The sequence below is a fragment of the Humulus lupulus genome, chromosome 5, assembly GCF_963169125.1.
Source record: "Humulus lupulus chromosome 5, drHumLupu1.1, whole genome shotgun sequence".
NCBI lineage: Eukaryota > Viridiplantae > Streptophyta > Magnoliopsida > Rosales > Cannabaceae > Humulus > Humulus lupulus.
In genome coordinates this window covers 38366046-38386403 of record NC_084797.1, presented here as the reverse complement: position 1 = coordinate 38386403, position 20358 = coordinate 38366046, and the positions used below count along the sequence as shown (strand labels likewise).

Here is a 20358-nt window from a genome sequence, read left to right as displayed (position 1 = left end):
TTTAAAATGTGGAATTCCAAATCACCTATTTGAAAGGATGACCATTGATTAACTTTGGAGCATCACCCCCACATTTCTCACATAGTGATAATAAAATATCACTTTAAAATATAAATATCTTCATTTCTAATAAGTCATTTATCCTCCAAGATAAATCTAGACCTATGATTCTCAAAGTTCATCATGAGTCCTTAAGCTTCATGATAAACACTCAATAGATCAAGATAAAAAACCTCAATGTTTATCTTGATTCATTTACTTGCTAAAGCAAGGCACACTTATTTGAAAGTAACTTTCACTTGGTTGCTTTCTTTTATATATTTCACAAAATAAAACGTGAACACAAGTGTAATGTGAGAATTTCTCAAACAAATAATCACATTATGAAATAATAGGTCTACACACTTACCTATTATTTTAACAAGTTTATTTTGAAACTTTGTTAATGTCTCACACAAATGTCTCATAGCAAAATAAAGAATTATCATAGAATAATACATTAATTTTATTGATAGCTTTCAAGAGTACAAGCTTGATTACAAATTAACAATTTTCCCAACAAGGCACATAAACATTGTAATCATGCTAGGATCTCTTCTTCCTTTTCTATAGCATTTACCTCATTCTCATGTGGGTCCTTTCGGTACCTACATACTCTAGCATAGTGCCCGGGTTTTCCACAAACAAAACAATGACCTCTCACGTCTTTGAATTGTCCATGATCTTTCTTTGGACCTAAAGGGTTCCCACTACCCTTTTTGTTGTTGTTGTTGCCCTTTGGATGCTTGTGTGAAACTGCATTGGCCTTGGAAGTCTCATCTTTAGACTCATTCACACCCTTGTCTCTTATCCTCGATTCCTCTTCAATTCTAATGTGTTTTTGGATCTCTTCCAAAGTGTAATCCTCATTCTTATGGAGGATTCTTTTCCTATATCTCCTCTAAGTTGGTGGTAATTTTGCCACTATTGCACCAACTTGGAAGGCCTCGGGAAGCTCAATCTTGAGAACTTTCAACTTGTTCACAATCACTTGTAACTCATGAATTTGAGGTAAAAGAGTTTTCCCATCAATGAAAGAAAATTCAAAATATTGAGAAATTAAGAACTTTCTTGTACCTTCTTCCTCAGCCTTGTACTTACTCTCCAAGGCATCCCGAATCTCCTTCGCGGATTTGGTATTGGTATAGAGGTCATATAGCCTATCGGATAGGGCATTAAGGATATGACCCGTATAAAGAAGGTTGTCCTCTTCTCTCTTCCTTCTTTTCTCCACCTCCTCGGGAGTGTCTTTGTCGGATGGCTCGGCTAGAGGTGCCAAGGATGACTCAAGGATGTAAGCTATCTTGAGTGTTGTCAAAAGGAATTTCACCTTGTCTTGCCACCTAGTAAAATTGGATCCATCAAACCTATCCAACCTCACTAGGTCTTGGTTCATGATCGTGATGGTCTCCCCTTCCATTGAAATAAAGAGGATTAAGCTTTTGATTGTTAGAGAATATATTTTATTGCTCAATAGAAAAGTGGAAAAACCAAAATTACAACTCTATGCAAAGAATACAATGGACAAGATGATAGATAAATAGGTTTACAACTCAATGACTAACAATACAAGTAAATGTAGAGAAGAGAGAAAGAAGAGAATTATTAGAACTAAAACTCTAAAACAAGAGATACCAATAAATATGTAAATAAAAATAGAAGAAGAGGATTACAAACTCAAAACAATAATAATACAAGAAGAACAACTGAATGAAAAGATCAATGAAAAACACAAACTCACACTCAACCAAAGTGTATAGTAATGAGGATCACGAACTTGAACAAGGTTCAAACCCTTTGTCCAAAAACTTATTTCCCCCTATTCTCTAAGCACTAAGGGATCTCTCAAGGAAATAGCTCTCTGGAATAATCAAGCCTCAAGGTGTATTTTTCAGCCAAGTGCTTTGTGGATGAAAAATGGTGTGTCTTACAAGTGAGCATTAGGCTCCTATTTATAGAGTTTGAGATACCCTTTGGATTTCAAATTCCACCATCCCCCATGGCTATTACCAATGTTTAATTGGATTAATATGGAATTAAAATTGAGATTTGGAAGTTATTTGGGTTTTTAGAACCGTTCAACACTTGAAAATTTGGCCTGATATGCACCTATGGCCGCGGCCAGGGACATCAGTGATCGCGGCTACTGCTCTCTGTCCCCCAAGCCGTGGCCAGAGAAAGACAGTGGTCACGGCCACAGCCTTTTTCCAGCCAAGAGAGATCATTTTTCCAAATCATTCCAAAACGTCCCAAATCCTTTCCCACATGATTTTGTAACCTCCAAACACCTATTGGGAGTTAAAAACATGTCTCCAACAGCCATATTTCATTATGGCTTTATGAAATCCAAAATGCGTAACATATAATATACACATTATTGGGTAATATTTTGGAGTTACAAATTTGTAACTGATTTTGTAATTCCAAAATATGTCACATTTGGGCACACACATGTGTCCAATTTTGTGACTCTCAATAATATGTTACAAGGTGTGACAAATCACATTTGTGTGACAAATCACATTTTGTCACATTATTGAATCTATATAACACTTACAGCATGTGGCTTGTAATATCATGCCTCCGTGATGTAAGAAAGAGTCCTCATTCATGGATATCATTTTGAGGCCGGTGGTACATGAATAAAAAATGTTGTGGGATGAAGGAGTTCAAACCAGAGACGCCGCTACGAACAGTGTTATCAGAATGTGTGCAACACTATTATGGACTAACAATGATTTTCTGGCCCGTAGTAGTTTGTCTGGTTGAAGTGGCCAATGATATATGGCATGTCCTACATGCAACGAAGACACTCCTTCATCGTGTGTAATTGGGAAGACAGCTTATGTTGGTCATAGAAGATTCGTATCTTCTACCCATAAGTGGAGGAAGAGTATCTTGTTTTATGGGAAATGTGAAAAAAGACGTCCTTCAAAAAAATTCAGTAGTCAAGATATACTCCAACAATTAGTGCTTGCTCCATGTAATTTTCCTAGTAAACATGTCAGCATCAAAGGTTTGAAAAGAAAGCGAGATCCAAATAAGCTAAATTGGACTAAAAAGAGTATTTTCTTTGTACTTGATTTATGGTCCGAACTTGAACTGAAGCACATTTTAGATGTTATGCATGTGGAGAAAAATGTTTGTGACAGTTTACTCGGTACTTTTCTGATGAATGAAAAATATAAGGGCACCACTAACGCATCCGTAGTCTTGAAGAACTAAGGTATTCAGGAAGATTTGCACCTCATGGAAGACGATAACAAGTTGATAAAACCCCATCTTATGTACTCTTTCACATCAGATGAAAGACGCCATTTTTGTCGGTTCATAAAAGGAGTTAGACTTCCTGATGGTTTCAGTTCAAATTTATCTAAGAAAGTGACTGACAATGATGGCAACATTACTCAGTTGAAATTTCATGATTGTACATTCTTATGAAACATCTATTGCAAGTAGGAGTTCGAGACTACTTGGACAAGTCTATTTCAATTGAGGTTTGCAATTTTTTTAAGCAAATTTGTGCTCATACATTGTTTGTTAAGGATATGTAGAACATAGAAGATCAAGTGATACAGATCTTGTGCTAGTTGGAATTAATTTTTTCTCCAGCCTTTTTTGACATAATCATTCATTTAATTCTTCATTTACCACAAGAAGCTATCCTCAGAGGACCTGTTTACATGAGGTGGATGTATCCGTTTGAAAGATATATGAAAAAGTTGAAAAATTATGCCACGAATAAGGCGTGTCTTGAAGGTCCTATAGCAGAGGGTTATGTTGCTGATTAACCTTAGACATTTTGTTCGCAATAAATTTAGAGCGTAGAGACTAAATTTAATCGTCCATAAAGAAATGATGATATTTGTAAATGTAGGAATTCTTCCCTTGTGAACTCCATTCAAGTGAACTTCTGCATTACGAGGTACCCTGAAGACTACGAGACACATGCCAGTGGGATGAAGGGGTGAGAGCCCCACTTGGGTTTTTATCACATGCACAAAGGAACGAGGGCATCACATGGCATCAGAGGTGTTGGGCTAAGAGAGTCACCCTCGCTATGCGAGGGTCCTCGGCTGTTGACCAACCTGAATGCCATCCTCGCTATGCGAGGGACTTCGGCAGGCATCCCATGGGCGCCGCGTGGCCTTCGTTGTGCGCGGGTCCTTGGCTGGCCACTCGCGTGCGCCTCATCCACACAAGCATCCTGCCTGGCCTCCATGCGACCGCAATAGGCCAGCCTCGCTATGCAAGGGTGCGGCCATGTTGCATCTCGCCTGTCCCGTGCCTTGGTGCATCTCGCGTGTCCCCTCGCCTCGCCCCCGTATGATCAAAGTAGGCCAACCTCGCTATGCGAGGCACCCTCACTATTCGAGGGTGTAGCCTCGCAGCATTGCCCGTGTCCCGAGCCTTGCCCCCGTACGATCGAAGTAGGCCAGCCTCGCTATGCAAGCCACCCTCGGTATGCAAGGGTGTAGCCTCGCAGCATTGCCCGTATTCCGAGCCCGGCCCCATTATGATCGAAGCAGGTCAGCCTCGCTATGCGAGGCACTCCCCCTATGCGAGGGTGTAGCCTCATTACCTCTCTTGTGTTCACCTTGTTCCGCCACAAGCCTCCCAGAGCCTTGGCTTCTTATGACACATATAGTTTGGAGCCTCCATGATATATGCATGAGGAACACTTGCAAACACCAAATTGGTATGTCAAATGAACATTAGGCGCCAAACGTGAAGTGATGAGCACGGCTGGGTGCAAGGCACATGTACTGATGCGAGATGTACGGTTGTGAAGAGGATGGAGGCGTGGCTCTGCCATCTGCATCTGAGGAGTAGTGGCGGTACAAACCTGTACGGAGAGTGGAGGCACTACCTGAGCACCCCCGACAATGTTCCAGAGTCCACAGTACGATATCCTGCACCACTACTTGGGCATTGTCAGGGTAGACACCACTATAACCTGAGCCACTACCCTAACCTTGTACCTACATATGTACATGTCCCCTGGGACCCACTTGTATCAGGGGGCCAATAGAGCCCACCTATAAATAAATTTTGACCCCTCAGGTTAAGGGGTTGGAAAACTGATTGTATGGGAGATGTTTAAGTAATATATGATCCTTGTTCCATTGTTGCTCTGGTTAATCTGTTGATTCAAGTTCTTTCCATCTGATTCTAAGCTTTCCATAGTATAAAAATCTATGTTTTCTAATCTTTAATCGTTGATGAGTTCTTACCGTCAATAGTTTGGCGCCGTCTGTGGGAAGCTAAGTACCAAGCTACTGTTCTACCATTTCTCCCAATAAGAAGAAATGTCGAGACGTTCAAAGTGACCCAGGGCGCCACGAGAGGTGGAAGTCCACCTTAACAGAGTTCAGCTGAAGGCGTCCATGAAGAATCCTCCTCCACCCAGAGATGTGGAGCCCCAGGGGACCTTGAGGTTCATGAGGGTGATAGGGAGGTCTCATCAGCGGCCATCCCACCCGGTGAGAATCCTCCAAGGGCAACCACCGCACCAGTAGGGGATGCCGATGACTTCCCGCTCCCTAAACCACCACAGGTGCCGAACTCCGGCTGGCAGGACCCGGGCCCCTCGACACATAGACATGATAAGCATCCCCGGGTCTATTTCGTGAGCTCGAGTTCTAAATCTTGGTTCTATGAAGAGGAGATATGTGAGTTGCACCGTAAGAACCAAAGGTTGGAGACCACCCTGGAGAACATTCAAGAGGTGTTGAATGGCCTGTTGCAAGGTAAGTCAAGCGTGACCCTGCCCAAGAGAAAAGGGAAAGGTCTGGAGGGGGCAGAGACCACCGTTCCGATAAACGATGGGAGGACTCGACACTGCACCAGTAATACCCCCATAGTGAAGCCGCATGAGCGTCCCGGACCATCGATGCCACCCCAGGGGCTAGGGGCAAAGGAACAATGTTGGCTCTAGCAACGACATCGAGGTCACATCAAAGAGGACGCCCTCAGATCTACGAGAAGAGGAGGGCGGATAAGAGGACTATCCCTCCTACTGTCCCCTTGGACGAGAAAGGAAAGGAAGATGTCAATTCGTCCATGATGAGAGATTCCCTGAAGAATAGGAGGCAAGACCTCGATACAGAGATGAGGAGCCTACGGAGCAAGATTTTCACCGCATCTGGAGGACAAACCATTGAGGACAAGTTCGACCATGAATCGCCCTTCACCAAAGAGATCCAAGCCCTCCGACTCCCCGCCAACTTCAAGGAGCCTCATATGACGCCGTATGAAGAAAGCACAGACCCCAAATACCATCTGGACTCATTCAACGACTTGATGAAGTTAAGGGGGATTAGTAGTGGGGATAGATGCCACTGTTTCGCTGTCACGTTGAAAGGACCCGCGTACAAATGGTTTAAAAGACTTCAGCCGGGATCCGTCAGGTCTTGGCAACAATTTTCAGATGAATTTCTCCAACAACATCACGCCGTGCGTGATTATACAATGCCGGGCACCAGCCTCGCCAATGTAAAACAGGGAGAATATGAGAGTCTAAAAAGCTACATCCACAGGTTTAACATAGAGGCAGCCAAAGTAGGGAGCTTCACCTGCAGGGAGTTAAAAATGGCCATCACCGCAGGGGTGCGTCCAGGAAGAAAATTGTGTGATAATATGCTCGAAAGGGAAGTCTCTGACCTAGATGACTTCTATGAAAGAGCGCAGAAGTATATTTGTGTAGAGGATGGCCATGCGAACTTAAAGGCAGGAAAGTGTGAGTCCACTGCAAAGCCCCTAGCTAATGAAGGGTCGAATGGAGCAAAGAAGAAGAGGGCGTAGGAAGGGTCGAGGGATGATCAATATAGAAAGCCCAAGCGGAGAAGCGACCATAGGCAAACAACTTATACTTTCTATACGAACCTGACGGATACCAGGGAACATATCTACCTCACCAATGAAAAGCGGGTTCCCTTCAAGAAGCCCCCACCAATGAGAAAAGACCGGTCCAAGAGGGATCCCAGTAGATACTGTCAATACCACAAGGATATTGGTCACACCGCAGCAAAGTGTATTCATTTGAAAGAAGAAATTGAGGAGCTCATCCGCAGGGGACACCTAGGCCAGTATGTCAGGAGAGAAAGGCTGAAGTCGGAGGACGAATCAGTGATATCTCAGACACAGAGAGGAGCTCCAGAGATTCAGGGAGAAGTGAGAACTATTTTCGGAGGTCCAGGGTTTGGGGGAGACTCCCGGAAAGGACGAGATAGGTACGCTAGAGAAGCCAGGCGAAGTCCACCACCCTGTGTCATGAGTTTGGAACAACGACCCCCAAAAAGCTTTAAGGGAGAAAACGACTCGATCACTTTCACAGAGGAGGATGCACAGAGGGTGCATTTCTCCCATAACGACCCTATGGTATTGATAGTTCAGTTGGCCAATATGCGGGTGCATCGGGTCCTGGTGGACAATGGCAGCTCAGTGGATATCATGTATCTCCCCGCCTTAGAAAAGATGGCGCTGGGCATCCGTCACTTGAAGCCCTGCCAATCTTCCTTATACGGATTCACGGGGGACTCGATACAACCCCTAGGGATGATCGAATTGGCACTCACCATGGGGGAGCAACCCCGACAGACTACAGTCATGGCAAAATTCGTCGTTGTAGATTGTGTGTCAGCTTTCAACGCAATATTGGGGAGACCATCCCTGAGAGAATTGAAAGCGATAACTTCCATATATCACTTGGTCGTCAAGTTCCCAACTCCCGGAGGAGTAGCTAGTATGAAAGGAGAACAGAGAGAAGAGAGGGAGTGCTACAATACCTCCCTCCGCGCATCTGTGAAACCATGAGAACCGATGGCCATGATGATACACGAGGCACCACGTGCACCCGCAGGAAGCCCGCAGGAGCTAGACCCCATAACCGTGGAGGAATCAGGGGCAGTGCCTGTGGAGGAAATAGAGGAGGTTGAAGTAATGGAGCAACCATTGAGAAAATTGTAGATAGGAAAAAGTCTTCAGAACGACGTGAAGGAGAAGCTGATAAGGCTTTTGAAGGATAATCTAGACGTATTCGCATGGAGTCACGAAGATATGGTGGGAATAGATCCTAGTGTCATGTGCCACCATTTGAATATCTCCCCTGAGGCAAGGCCCGTTAGGCAGAAAAGACGAGCGCTGGACCCAGAGAGGTACGCGGCCTTGAAGGAGAAGGTTGACAAGCTGAAGGCCAATGGGTTCATCCGCGATTCATTTTACCCTGAATGGGTATCAAATCCGGTGCTAGTCCCAAAACCGAATGGAAAATGGAGGACTTGCGTTGATTTCTCAAGCCTGAATAAGGCTTGTCCTAAGGATAGTTTCCCGCTCCCGAGAATAGATCTGCTGGTGAATGCGATGGCTGGGCATGAATTACTTAGCTTCATGGATGCCTACTTCGGGTACAACTAGATTCCTATGAACCCAGGTGACGAAGAGCATACGTCATTTATAACGGATAGAGGACTCTATTGTTACAAGGAGATGCCCTTCAGGTTAAAGAACGCGGGTGCTACCTACCAAAGGTTGGTCAACAAGATGTTCGCTAACCAGATAGGGAGGAACATGGAGGTATATGTTGACAATATGCTGGTGAAGACCAAGAATGTCGCAGAGCTCAACAAGGACCTAGAGGAGATGTTTGACACACTCAGGAAATATCGAATGAAGCTGAATCCAATCAAGTGCACTTTCGGTGTATCCTCGGGGAAGTTCTTGGGTTTCATGGTCAACTCTAGAGGCATCGAGGCTAATCCTGATAAGATAAAGGCCCTGATAGAGATGACCCCACACAAGAATAAGAAGGAGGTGCAATGCCTAATGGTAAGAATGGCGGCCCTTAATAGATTCATTTCAAGGTCAACTGACAAGTGCCTCCCCTTCTTCAACATCCTAAAAGGGAGCAAAAAGTTCGCTTGGGATGAAGAGTGTGAAGAGGCGTTTATCAAGCTGAAGGAGCATTTGGGGAAGCCATCCGTGTTGGAAAAACCTTAAAAAGGTGAAAAGTTATACTTGTACCTGGCAGTGTCCGAACATGCCGTAAGCACGGCTTTGGTTAAAGGGGAGAAGAAGCGTCAACAACCCGTGTACTATATCAACATGCGGTTGGTGGACGTGGAGAATCGATACCCTGAGATTGAAAAGTTGGCATATGCATTAGCAGTGGCTTCGAGGAAGTTGAGACCCTACTTCAATGCCCATGCAATAGAATTTCTCACTAATAGTCCCCTGAGATAGGTCTTGCATGAACCCGATACCTCAGGAAGACTGATGAAACGGTCGATCGAGTTGAGTCAATTCGATATCATTTATACCCCGAGAGCTTCCATCAATGAACAAGTGCTTGCAGACTTCATAGTGGAGTTCACTAGTCAGCCGAATGAAGGAAGAAGTGAAGAAGAGGGGCAATCAGTCGCAGAAGGGGAGCCAAGGAGTTCTGAGGAATGGACTCTGCACGTGGATGGAGCATCCAACGAAGGAGGATCTGGAGTAGGCATCGTGATGACTGGACCCTAAGGACACAGGATGTACTGCGCAATACGGTTTGGGTTCGAAGCCTCGAACAATGAGGCAGAATACGAAGCGCTTCTAGCAGGACTGCGGTTGGCCCAGGGACTGAAGGTAATGCATCTACACATCTTTAGTGACTCACAGTTGGTGGTATTCCAGGTGAAAGGGGAGTACCAAGCAAGGGGACCCAAGATGGTTGCATACTTGGAAAGGGTAAGAAGCTATTTGGAGCAATTGGTGGAATATAGCATAGAGCAAATCCCGAGAGAGAGGAATACCCATGTTGATGCCCTTGCGAAGCTGGCTTCCCCTAAAGATGGAGATACCCTCGAATTAGTGCCTGTAGAATACTTACCAAGGTCAAGCATTGTCAATCCAGACGTTCACATGGCCAGCTTCCCGAAGGAGTCGTGGGCCAGCCCGATTATAGACTACCTAAAGGATGGAGTGGTGCCAACAGACAAGAGGGAGGCTCGGAGGCTAGTTTATAAGGCAGCCCGATACACCTTGGTAGATGGGATCTTATACAAGAGGGGGTATTCTGTGCCACTCTTGCGATGTGTTGATGAGGAAGAAGCTGTGAAGGTACTATATGAAATACATGAGGGTGAATGTGGCAACCATGCAAGTGGACCATCCACGGCTCGAAAAGACATGAGGCAAGGGTACTACTGGCCTTCCATGGAGAGAGATGCAAATGATTTCGCAAGGAAATGTGACAAATTCCAAAGGCATCCAAACTACCCCCAAAAACCCCCGAATGAATTGACCAGCATGACCAGCCCTTGGCCCTTTGCTGTCTAGGGAATAGACTTGATTGGCGCCCTCCCCCCAGGGAGAGGTGGTGCGAAGTACGCGATGGTAGCCGTAGATTACTTTACCAAGTGGGTCGAAGCAAAACCTCTAGTGAAGATAACGGCCAAGCATATCACTACCTTTGTCAATAAATTCATTGTCTGCAGATTTGGAGTGCCCTACAAGATTATTTCTGACAACGGCACTGAGTTTGAAGGGGAAACGTTCGAGGAGTACTGTAGGGAAAGAGACATAAGGAGAAGCTTCTCGGCTGTTGTGCATCCACAGGTCAATGGGCAGGTGGAGGCCATTAACAAAGTCCTAAAGAGGAACTTAAAAACAAAGCTAGAGAAGATGAAAGGTGCTTGGGTCGAGGAGTTACCAAACGTGCTTTGGGCCTACAGAACCACTCCATGCACTACCACTGGAGATACCCCTTTCTCCTTAGCATATGGATGTGAGGCTGTCCTCCCGATTGAGAAGAAGGTTAACTCCTACAGGATACAGGCATACGAGGACCAGGTCAACCATGTGGAAATGGCCGGAAGCTTGGACTTGCTAGAAGAGAGAAGGGAAAATGCGCAAACGAGGGTGGCGGTATACCAGCAGCGGGCATCCAGGCATTACAACTCGAGGGTGCGAGAGAGAATGTTAAGAATAGGTGACTTGGTATTAAGAAAAGTGCTCCCCAACACGCGAGACCCGGGGGCGGGGGTACTTGGGGCGAACTGGGAAGGGCTGTACCAAGTCGCTCAGTACATACCACCAAACACCTACAAGCTGGCGCGCATGGACGATACCGTCATACCTCGAGCGTGGAATGTGGAACACCTCAGGAAGTACTACCAGTAAGACTTCCATATCCAATACAAGCAGTAGCTGTGTTAAGGTTTTTGTAGGTTATGTTATCTTAGTAGACGAGAATCAAAGAGGTTACCTAGATAACCTCCCAAGTAGATGTAAGTCTTTTATATATATATATCGTTGTAATCTGACTACTATGAATGAAAATGTTCACAACTTCACGTGTTATTTTTCTTTTTTATGCGAGCATCAACCGAAGTGCCTGCTGAAATAAATCTCACCAAGCACTTAGGGGGTAGGACAGGAGGCACGAGTAAAAAAAAAATCTCTTATATTCAAAAGGATTAGCTACCCTTATGAATATCAAGGGAACAATTTAAAAGGATGACCTTCAACTAAAGGCCGACACCCCAATAGGTGAGGCCGTAAGGGGGGAATCTCTCAATAATTCTAGAACGGCCATTAAGCCAGCTAGCCAAAAAGGGTCCTACAAGAGACCCTTGAAGAAATAGTACTATATATAATGATGAGAAGGACGCTTCTCGCAAAAAGTAACAAGCGCGAGCAAAGAATGTAAAGGGACCCCAAGAGACGAATGGGTTAACGTGTCCTTACAAGTATAATCAAGGTGCACCAGAAAGATTATCGCCATCAGATCAAGGACGAGATATGTAATCCACAAACAATAATAATAAGAGGGACTTACCAAAGCCCCTTAAGTTTGATGAACACAAAAGAAAAAAGGAGAAACAATGTGACGGATTACATAACAATAACATACATAGGCCGAATACAAAGGAACCTACAAATCTCCATCCTGACCTTTCCACTCAGAAATCTTCTCGAAGGCATAGTCTCCAAAAGGAGATAGGTCAACGGTGGGGTTGGTCCTCCAGACAGCATGCAACGTGCTCTCGACTATGCGATTCTCAGCATTCACAAGCTCAGCTTTGAGCACAGTGATCCTCCCATTTAGAGTTTGGATAGTAGCCTCCAGTTGAGTGTTGGTGTGAGAGGTTGATGTAGCCCAGGCAAAGGCGGCGTCCCTCTGGCAAACCGCCTCGGTCAGTTGACTTGACAAGGTATCCTTTGCCACCTCGGCCACCGATAGGTTCCCCAGTGCCTCCTCAAGCTCGTGTTGCAACCGTTGGGTCGATGAAGAGTTGGAGGCGATCAACCGATGACTCAAGATGGAAGCCTAGGTAAGGGTGAGGACATGGAATAGAGCCTCGAGGGTCAGGTGATAAAAATATATGTATAGATATCTATCATAAATGAATAAACCGAGTATCTCGACAAGTACCTGCAAGGAGGCTCGCATATAGGCGTCTTCAAGCTCAGCCTCGGGGACAATGTGCAAGGTCCCCCACTCACCTTTGGGAAAGTTTCCCAGATGATGGCTCATGGCTTCCCCATATTGGCTTGCCAGAGGATGATCTTCAGAAGCAGAAACATAAGCTTGGCTGGGGGAGGTGCGTGTGCTTGCTGAGGCATGCTTTGTCAGGGATGGGGATCGAGAAGGTCCTGATCCATCTACAGTTGTGTGGGGAGCAGAAGAGTGCGGAGTCATCTCCTTGGGTAAAGAGGTGCCTGAAGGCACCCGCCTAGAACGCCTCCTCGGGGGTAGAGGAGCCCCAGCAAAAGAAGGAATAACAAAATTCATTTTAGGCACGGAGGGGCGAGAGACAGAGGCTTCAAAGGCAAACTCGCCGCCAAGCATCGACGGTGGCGTCCAAGAGCTAACACCGCCAATATGACCGTCATCGGCCACACCCCTAGCCATGCCGCCAGCAGAGTGCAAGCACGAGTAGTTCTCAGATACCACTGTCTCCTCAACATCCATATGACCGCCCGAAGGGTAGACATAGTCCATATCGGCTACCTTGTTATAATTACCTTCATCGTGGCTGTATAGCCACGGACCTGCAGGTTCAGGTGAGGGGGGCATGGATCTGCAGGTTCGGGGGGCGCAGGGCACGAATTTGCAAGCTCGGGGGGCATAGGGCACAGATCCACAGGTTCGGGTGACGCAGGACGTGGACTCGCTGATTCAGATGAGGCAGGGCGTTGGCTCGCAGGTTCAGAGGAAACGAAGCATAAGGAGACGATTTGATTTGGGGCAAGCAGCCTGTACAAGCGAATGTTTCTCTCTGTAAAAAGGGCACTGGCTTGTTTATAATCACTCGACAAGGCCAGGATTATCCTCACTCGGTCACGAGCCTTCGGTTTCATGTGAGTGCCAACGACCCCTAAGAGACCTGCCATCAAAAGAAGAGAAATAGTTACAGTTAGAAGTAACATAGAAGAAAAGCTGAGTAAAGAGAGGAACCTCTCATGTATAAGATCAAAGTGAGAATAGTCTTACTTGGGGTGTTGAAGCTAGTATGTCGGGTGGACCCACTAAAAGTGAAGAAATAGTCTGACCTCCACGAGCCTCTGTTTGAAATGGAGCCCTCCACGAGGGCATTCCCTTTATGGGCCACGGCTTTCTGGAGCTGGTAGAACACGGGGACAGATGCATTCACCCTAAGGGTATAGAAGTAATGAACCTCGCTCATAGAAGGTCCTCTGGAATGCACCTGATGGTATAAAACATATAGGCAGCTTAGTGTCACCTAGGATTTGGGGGACAATTGTAGAGGCACTAGTTAAAATTAGTTAAACACTTTGACAAAAAAAGGATGAAGCGTAAGAGCCCCACCAGATCAGATTATAGAGTCGCTGAAGGCCATGAACCCTTCTGGTGGCTCAGTTCCGCGCTCATCATGTTCTGGGATGACGAACTTGAGGTATAATAGTAACTTATGAGCCTTTAGCATGTTGGACAATTTATTCATGGTGATGCTGGACCTGCCCATCTCTTCGCAAAAGTCAGAGGTTCTCTTTGGCATCTTAGGTACCTGGGCAGAGATAGGGATTTTATGAGCCACAGAATTTCCAAGGGTCCTGGAGGACCCTTCACGTGTCCTATATCTACCGGCAGTCTGCTTGACCCTAGGACGTAGGACCAGGGGCAAGGGAGGAAGGATGGGTGGGATCATGGAAAGGAACTCCGGTTCAACCAATTCGCGTCTACCACTTTGAAAGGATGGATCCCTATAACTGGGAGGCTCGTCACGACGAAAGAAAAAAGGCTCAGGGGGCAAGTTTTCTTCTAGGCAAGCAATTTCAGAATGGCAATCCTGGAGGATTGATTGTAGCTTGGAGGTGTATGTCGCATGCTGGGGAGAGAAACCTAAACCTGCATCCCTGGTGTTGGATTTCAGTTCCTTCTCTAGGTTGCATGCTTTCTGTCTAAGGTAAGACAGTCTCCAGAGGTAGAGCGTCCGCACACCCCCAGAGTTGGAGGATCCATGTACGTCGGCCTCCGAGTCGGAGGATGACAACTCAATGAATTCTACGTTCGACGGACCTTCGGAACATCACCCAGACGCCATGGACCAGATAAGACTCGAGGGCGTATATGCATAAGAGTGACGCTATATCTACAACATGAGTATGAGGGGAATAAGTAAAGGGCCTATGCACATGTATTGGAAAGGCCATACAAAAGGAATGACAATCTCTGAAGAATGAGTGTCGTGCAACCATTAATTCTACCCCCACATAGTCAATAAAAAAAAAGAGAAAAAAAAAAGAGGAAGGAGGCATACCTGGAGGTATATATGTGAAGCCAAAGGTGTGCAAGGATAGACTTGTGGAGGCATAGGGTTGGTTGAGCGATATGCAAGGGCAAGACCGTTGGGGCGAAAGAATGCCTAGCGTCACCACAATGCTAGTAAAAAAAAAAAAGAGCAAAAGAAGCAGGAAAAATAATAATAATAATAAAAAAAGAAGGATGAATAATTGAAATGGAAGGAAAATTACCTCAATAATGCTTCTATGGGGAATATAACTTTGGAGCTCTTGGAAGAGGCCTAGAGGGAATACCACTAAGCTAGGCAAGTTTTGGTGTGGAGAAATGGCTCCAAGCCTTGGGGTATTTATAAGGAAGGTCAAGGCCCCTTAGCCATTGGATTCAAGTCAATATGAATGGTGGAGATCAAGGGTATGAGTAGCCTTGGGATCCGCGATTGAGAATGATTGGTTCTTATGCAATCTTAGGGATATTCATGGATCCCTCAAGAGTTAGAGGGTTTTTGTGTTTCTTTGGACACTATAAAGAAACACAGCTTCAAAATTCACTTTGTGTTTCTTCAAGCGACATTGGGTAGCACCCCAAGGTTGAGTCCACCAAAGTTGGTCGTACATATCCAGCAAGAGAAAAAGGAAGAGTCTACAAACACACTTAAAAGTGTACTTATAGACTCTGGGGCAAGTATAAATGTGGGAATTCTTCCCTTGTGAACTCCATTCAAGTGAACTTCTGCATTACGAGGCACCTTGAAGACTACGAGACACATGCCGGTGGGATGAAGGGGCGAGAGCCCCACTTGGGTATTTACCACATGCACAAAGGAACTAGGGCGTCACATGGCATCGGAGGTGTTGGGATAAGAGAGTCACCCTCGCTATGCGAGGGTCCTCGGCCGTTGACCAACCCGAATGCCATCCTCGCTATGCGAGGGACTTTAGCAGGCATCCCATGCGCGTCGCATTGCCTTCGCTATGCGCGAGTCCTCGCTGGCCACTTGCGTGCGCCGCATCCACGCAAGCATCCCGCCTGGCCTCCATGCGACCGCAACAGGCCAGCCTCACTATGCGAGGGTGCGGCCTTGTTGCATCTCGTCTGTCCCGTGCCTTGGTGCATCTCGAGTGTCCCCTCGCCTCACCCCCGTACGATCGAAGTAGGCCAGCCTCGCAGCATCGCCCGTGTCCCAAGCCTCTCCCCCGTATGATCGAAGTAGGCCAGCCTCGCTATGCGAGGGTGTAGCCTCGCAGCATCGCCCATGTTCCGAGCCTCGCCCCCATATGAATGAAGCAGGTCAGCCTCGCTATACGAGGCACTCCCCCTATGCGAGGCTGTAGCCTCGCTACCTCTCAAGTGTGCACCTTGTTCCGTCACAAGCCTCCCAACACCTTGGCTTTTTATGACACGTATAGTTTGGAGCCTCCATCATATATGCATGAGGAACACTTGGAAACACCGAATGGGTATGTCAAATGAACATTAGGCGCCAAACGTGAAGTGATGAGCACGGCTGGGTGCAAGGCACGTGTACTGATGCGAGATGTACGGTTGTGAAGAGGATGGAGGCGTGGCTCTGCCATCTGCATCTGAGGAGTAGTGGCAGTATGAACCTGTATGGAGAGTGGAGGCACTACCTGAGCACCCCCGACAACGTTCCAGAGTGCACAGTACGATGTCCTGCACCACTATTTGGGCATTGTCAGGGTAGACACCACTATGTCCTGAGCCACTACCCTGACCCTGTACCTGCATACGTACATGTCCCCTGGGACCCACTTGTATCAGGGGGCCAATAGAGCCCACCTATAAATAGATTTTGACCCCTCAGGTTAAGGGGTTGGAAAGCTGATTGTATGCGAGACGTTTAAGTAATATATGATCCTTATTCCATTGTTGCTCTGGTTTTTCTGTTGATTCAAGTTCTTTCCATCTGATTCTAAGCTTTTCATAGTATAAAAATCTGTGTTTTCTAATCTTTAATCGTTGACGAGTTCTTACCATCAACAATATTGTTATTACTAAGAGATAGTTGTTTGTTTTTTAATCACAATGTAGCCTAAGTAGCAAAAATAAAATCATATCCCCTTAATATCTCCATTACAAAGAATATGAGTGGTTTGTACTCAACAATTGCCTTGAAATCCAACTATATATGGAGTAGGTAGCTCAACACATATATGGATTTTTTAAAACAAATTCACTTTAAAAAATGTTCTCTTACCTTTATTCTTGTGATGTACAATGAATTCCTTCGAGAAAATCGAAACATAAATCTTTAAAACGATTTTCCCACATGGTTTAAAATGAAGGTAAATGATCTAAACTAGACATCTTATCAAATTCCAATGATACCCATCTGATCGTGCATTTCTTTTTTGTGTTCAACTATGTAGATGTGTAGCGTGTGACAAGTAGAGTCTCTTGAGTATACCGATGAATTATTTTCTTTAGCAAATGGGTCGAATTAGAATGCACACTCATACACTGCTTACATTGTCAATAGTGTAAAGTTTTTGGTGCGTAGACGTGAGAAAGGACGTACTACTTAAAACAAAGGAGTTTCGGTACCATGAATCGATGGTTTCACTAACTATGGCCAACTTAAGGAGATTGTAGAGTTATGTTGTTCCCATGGTTACCCGGTAGTAATGTTTCGCTGTAAATAGTTCAACACCAATGTATGCAAGGGTCGAAAGGTGACTGAGAATAACATCACTAGTATCATGGTTAATTCTGAATGGTACAAGAATATTATTTTATGATTGATTTTAATGTAATAATTATATAGACAATAAAGATATGTCTATTGCTATTGCTCGTTCACATGGTGGTGATGGGGCAGGTGATCCTCCTCTAGATCCGTCGTGGGTACCTACTTCCTGTGAGATAGGAAATATAATTACTCTATGTTTTATCAAGAAATAAGAAAGTGTTATCATATTATTCAAACAAATTATATTGTTCACTTAAAATATGTAGCGTCTCCCCCAAGAAAAAAGGTCAATCTCGATCAAAAAAATTTAGAGGAACTTGTGCAAGAAAATAAAGGCCCGTTGACTCCATAATTTGATCTAAATAAGGGAACCTACGAGCCAGATGGTACTCGTGGATCATTGCTCAGGAGACTTATTAGTAACCATATTGGTTACCAAGTGTTGTTATATTATGACTCTTCGAAGAGTGTTCTGGATAAGTACAAGACAGGATTAATGGATAAAATTGAGGTAAATTTATAATATATTCACATGTGATGTTTTTAATAATTTCAAAATTCTAACAATTTTTTTTAAAGAGTATTTCATTCTCCCTAGACATCTCCCCAAGTGGCGAGAGATAGAGATTGGCATTGAGCGAGAGTTTTAGGATCGCTACAAAGACAGAAAATGTTGAAAAAAAAACATTTCGATGAACATGGCAGATATGATGATATTGAGACAGCCATGAAGAATCCCTCGAGGGGGTTGGACAATGATAGTTGACAGAAGTGTATTGACATTTTCACCTCTAAATAGTATATGGCATGCTCAAAGATAAATGTTGCCAATAGATCAAAACAGAAATGTCCAAATCTCCATGGATCAACATCTTACCCTTTTTCTCGATTTAAGTAATAATACGTGTAGTTTTAAGTATTTTCAGTTATCTTATTAATAATTTTAGTATTCAATTGAAATTTTGTCACATTTTGTTTTCCAAAGAGGAATCCTAAAACTAAGGAATTTCCCAACTTTATTACCTCATTCCATGATATGCACAATCATCCAACATGTGGATGGGTGAACACAAATGCTAAGGATGCATATGTAAGTAACTTTCTAAGTTTTGTATATATGTTTATATGTTTATTAAGTATTATATTATATACTAATTGCACATTTTCTAAATTTCAGGGTGCCTTGGAGCAAGGAATTCAGACGCAAACGAAAACCCCATCCTCATCTTCAGCTGGAAGTGTCTCTATCGATGAGGCACAAGTCGTCACGAAGGTACTTGTTCAACTTCGTGGCCACAACTGAGTTGTTGGACGCAAGTTGAAGGGTGTGGATGCTCAAAATTCAACACCGGTAAAGAGCCTACATCCCATGCCTAGGGTCCCTGGAAGGTCCAAAGCAACCATGTTTGAAGTCCATTTGAACCCTCAAATTAGTGCTCAAATTGACTCTGCTCCAAATGACCACTTCGACTCGGACACCCACAGACACACCAGACGTCTCACAGGACTCATCGCCTTGCACCAGCCAAGGAGCCTCGCACCTCATGGGTGCATACAGCGCCTCGCGAATGCACATAGCGCCTTGCGCCCATGGCGCCTCACGAATAAACATAGCGCCTCGCGCCCATGTAGCCTCGCGGGTGCATATGGCGCCTCGCGCCCATGTGGCCCCGCAGATGCGTGAGGGTCTTGGGCGCCCCTGATGTCCCACAACTGTCTCACGTGACCATTGTCTCACCTCACCTCATCATGTCCGAGGCCGTCCACAGGGCCTCGTCTCGCCTCGGTGCACCCATCATCCGTGAGGCCCCTCCTGCGAGGCCACCCACAGGGCCTCATCTCGCCTCAGTGCACCCACCATCCGCAGGACCTCACCTCGCCTCGACACACCCATCATCCGCGAGGCCCCTCCCGCAGGGCCTCGCCTAGCCTCAGCGCACCCACCATCCGTAGGGCCTAGCCTCAGCTGCATCCATGCTCCAGCATCCGCGAGGCCACTCCCACGAGGCCGTCCGCAGGGAATGCCTCGGCTATGTCCATGCATCTGCATCCCCTATGGTATAAGTATATTCCCCACTGATGAGGCCCTTCTTTACTCTCTGAGGAAGGTGTCACCAGTGGGGCACGACACCCACCTGCTTAGCATATTCAAAGCTGCAAGTACACTTATATTTCACAAAATGAAAAATGGTTGGAGCAAGGGCATATCTTTAATACACGAGAGAGACCTTCAAATACAAAGCACGTGTATAGGAACGGGTTGTACGACCAGGAGGAGCATAGGGACATGATTCTAGGGTCCGTACTAGATAGGTATTGGTGGTACAAGCTAGTACCAGTGGCAAAGGCACTATATGTACGTCGTCGACCATGTGTCAGGGTCGACACCACAGCCACCTGCTTCACTACGTCTGGTGCCACTTATCCTGACACTCGTACTGGGCGAGTAGTGGAGGCACAATCAAGTACTAAAGTGGAGGTGCTCCCACCAACTCTGATCATGTACTGAAGCCGACACCACTACACCTGATACCACTCTCCTAACACCGTACTTGCGTACTATTTGGTCCTCTGGACCACAATGTATCAGGGGCCATTAGAGCCCATTACAAAAGGAACCACACTTCCACATGGAAGGGGGTTGGAAAAAAACACTGTAGCACTACACCATAAGAAATACAAATTCAGTTCATCATTTTCCTTCTACAAGTTTTCTTTGAGTTTCCAATTAGATCTTTGAAGTTTTTCTTTTGATAATCTCTAGATTTCTATTTTTCTAATTTAACTTGGTTGACGAGTTCTCACTGTCAACAATTTGGCGCCGTCTGTGGGAAGGATAGATTGTAATTCACTGTTCATCCGT

At 45.4% G+C, this 20358-nt stretch overlaps 1 protein-coding gene across 1 annotated transcript; it reads left to right on the top strand.

Moving 5' to 3' along the window:
- The first annotated feature begins 9744 nt into the window (after positions 1 to 9744).
- On the top strand, positions 9745 to 11261 carry LOC133779056 (uncharacterized). Its single transcript, XM_062219058.1, has 3 exons — positions 9745 to 10217; positions 10515 to 10944; positions 11247 to 11261. The coding sequence occupies exons 1-3, from the start codon at positions 9745 to 9747 to the stop codon at positions 11259 to 11261; spliced, it is 918 nt and encodes a 305-aa protein (XP_062075042.1).
- Positions 11262 to 20358: the final 9097 nt, after the last annotated feature.

Bases quoted from the DNA above. Each gene is read 5' to 3' on its own strand.
- LOC133779056 (XM_062219058.1), top strand. From the start codon at position 9,745: ATGGTTGCATACTTGGAAAGGGTAAGAAGCTATTTGGAGCAATTGGTG. The intron at 10,218-10,514 runs GTACTACTGGCC...CATTGTCTGCAG, and splicing joins CGAAAAGACATGAGGCAAGG to ATTTGGAGTGCCCTACAAGA.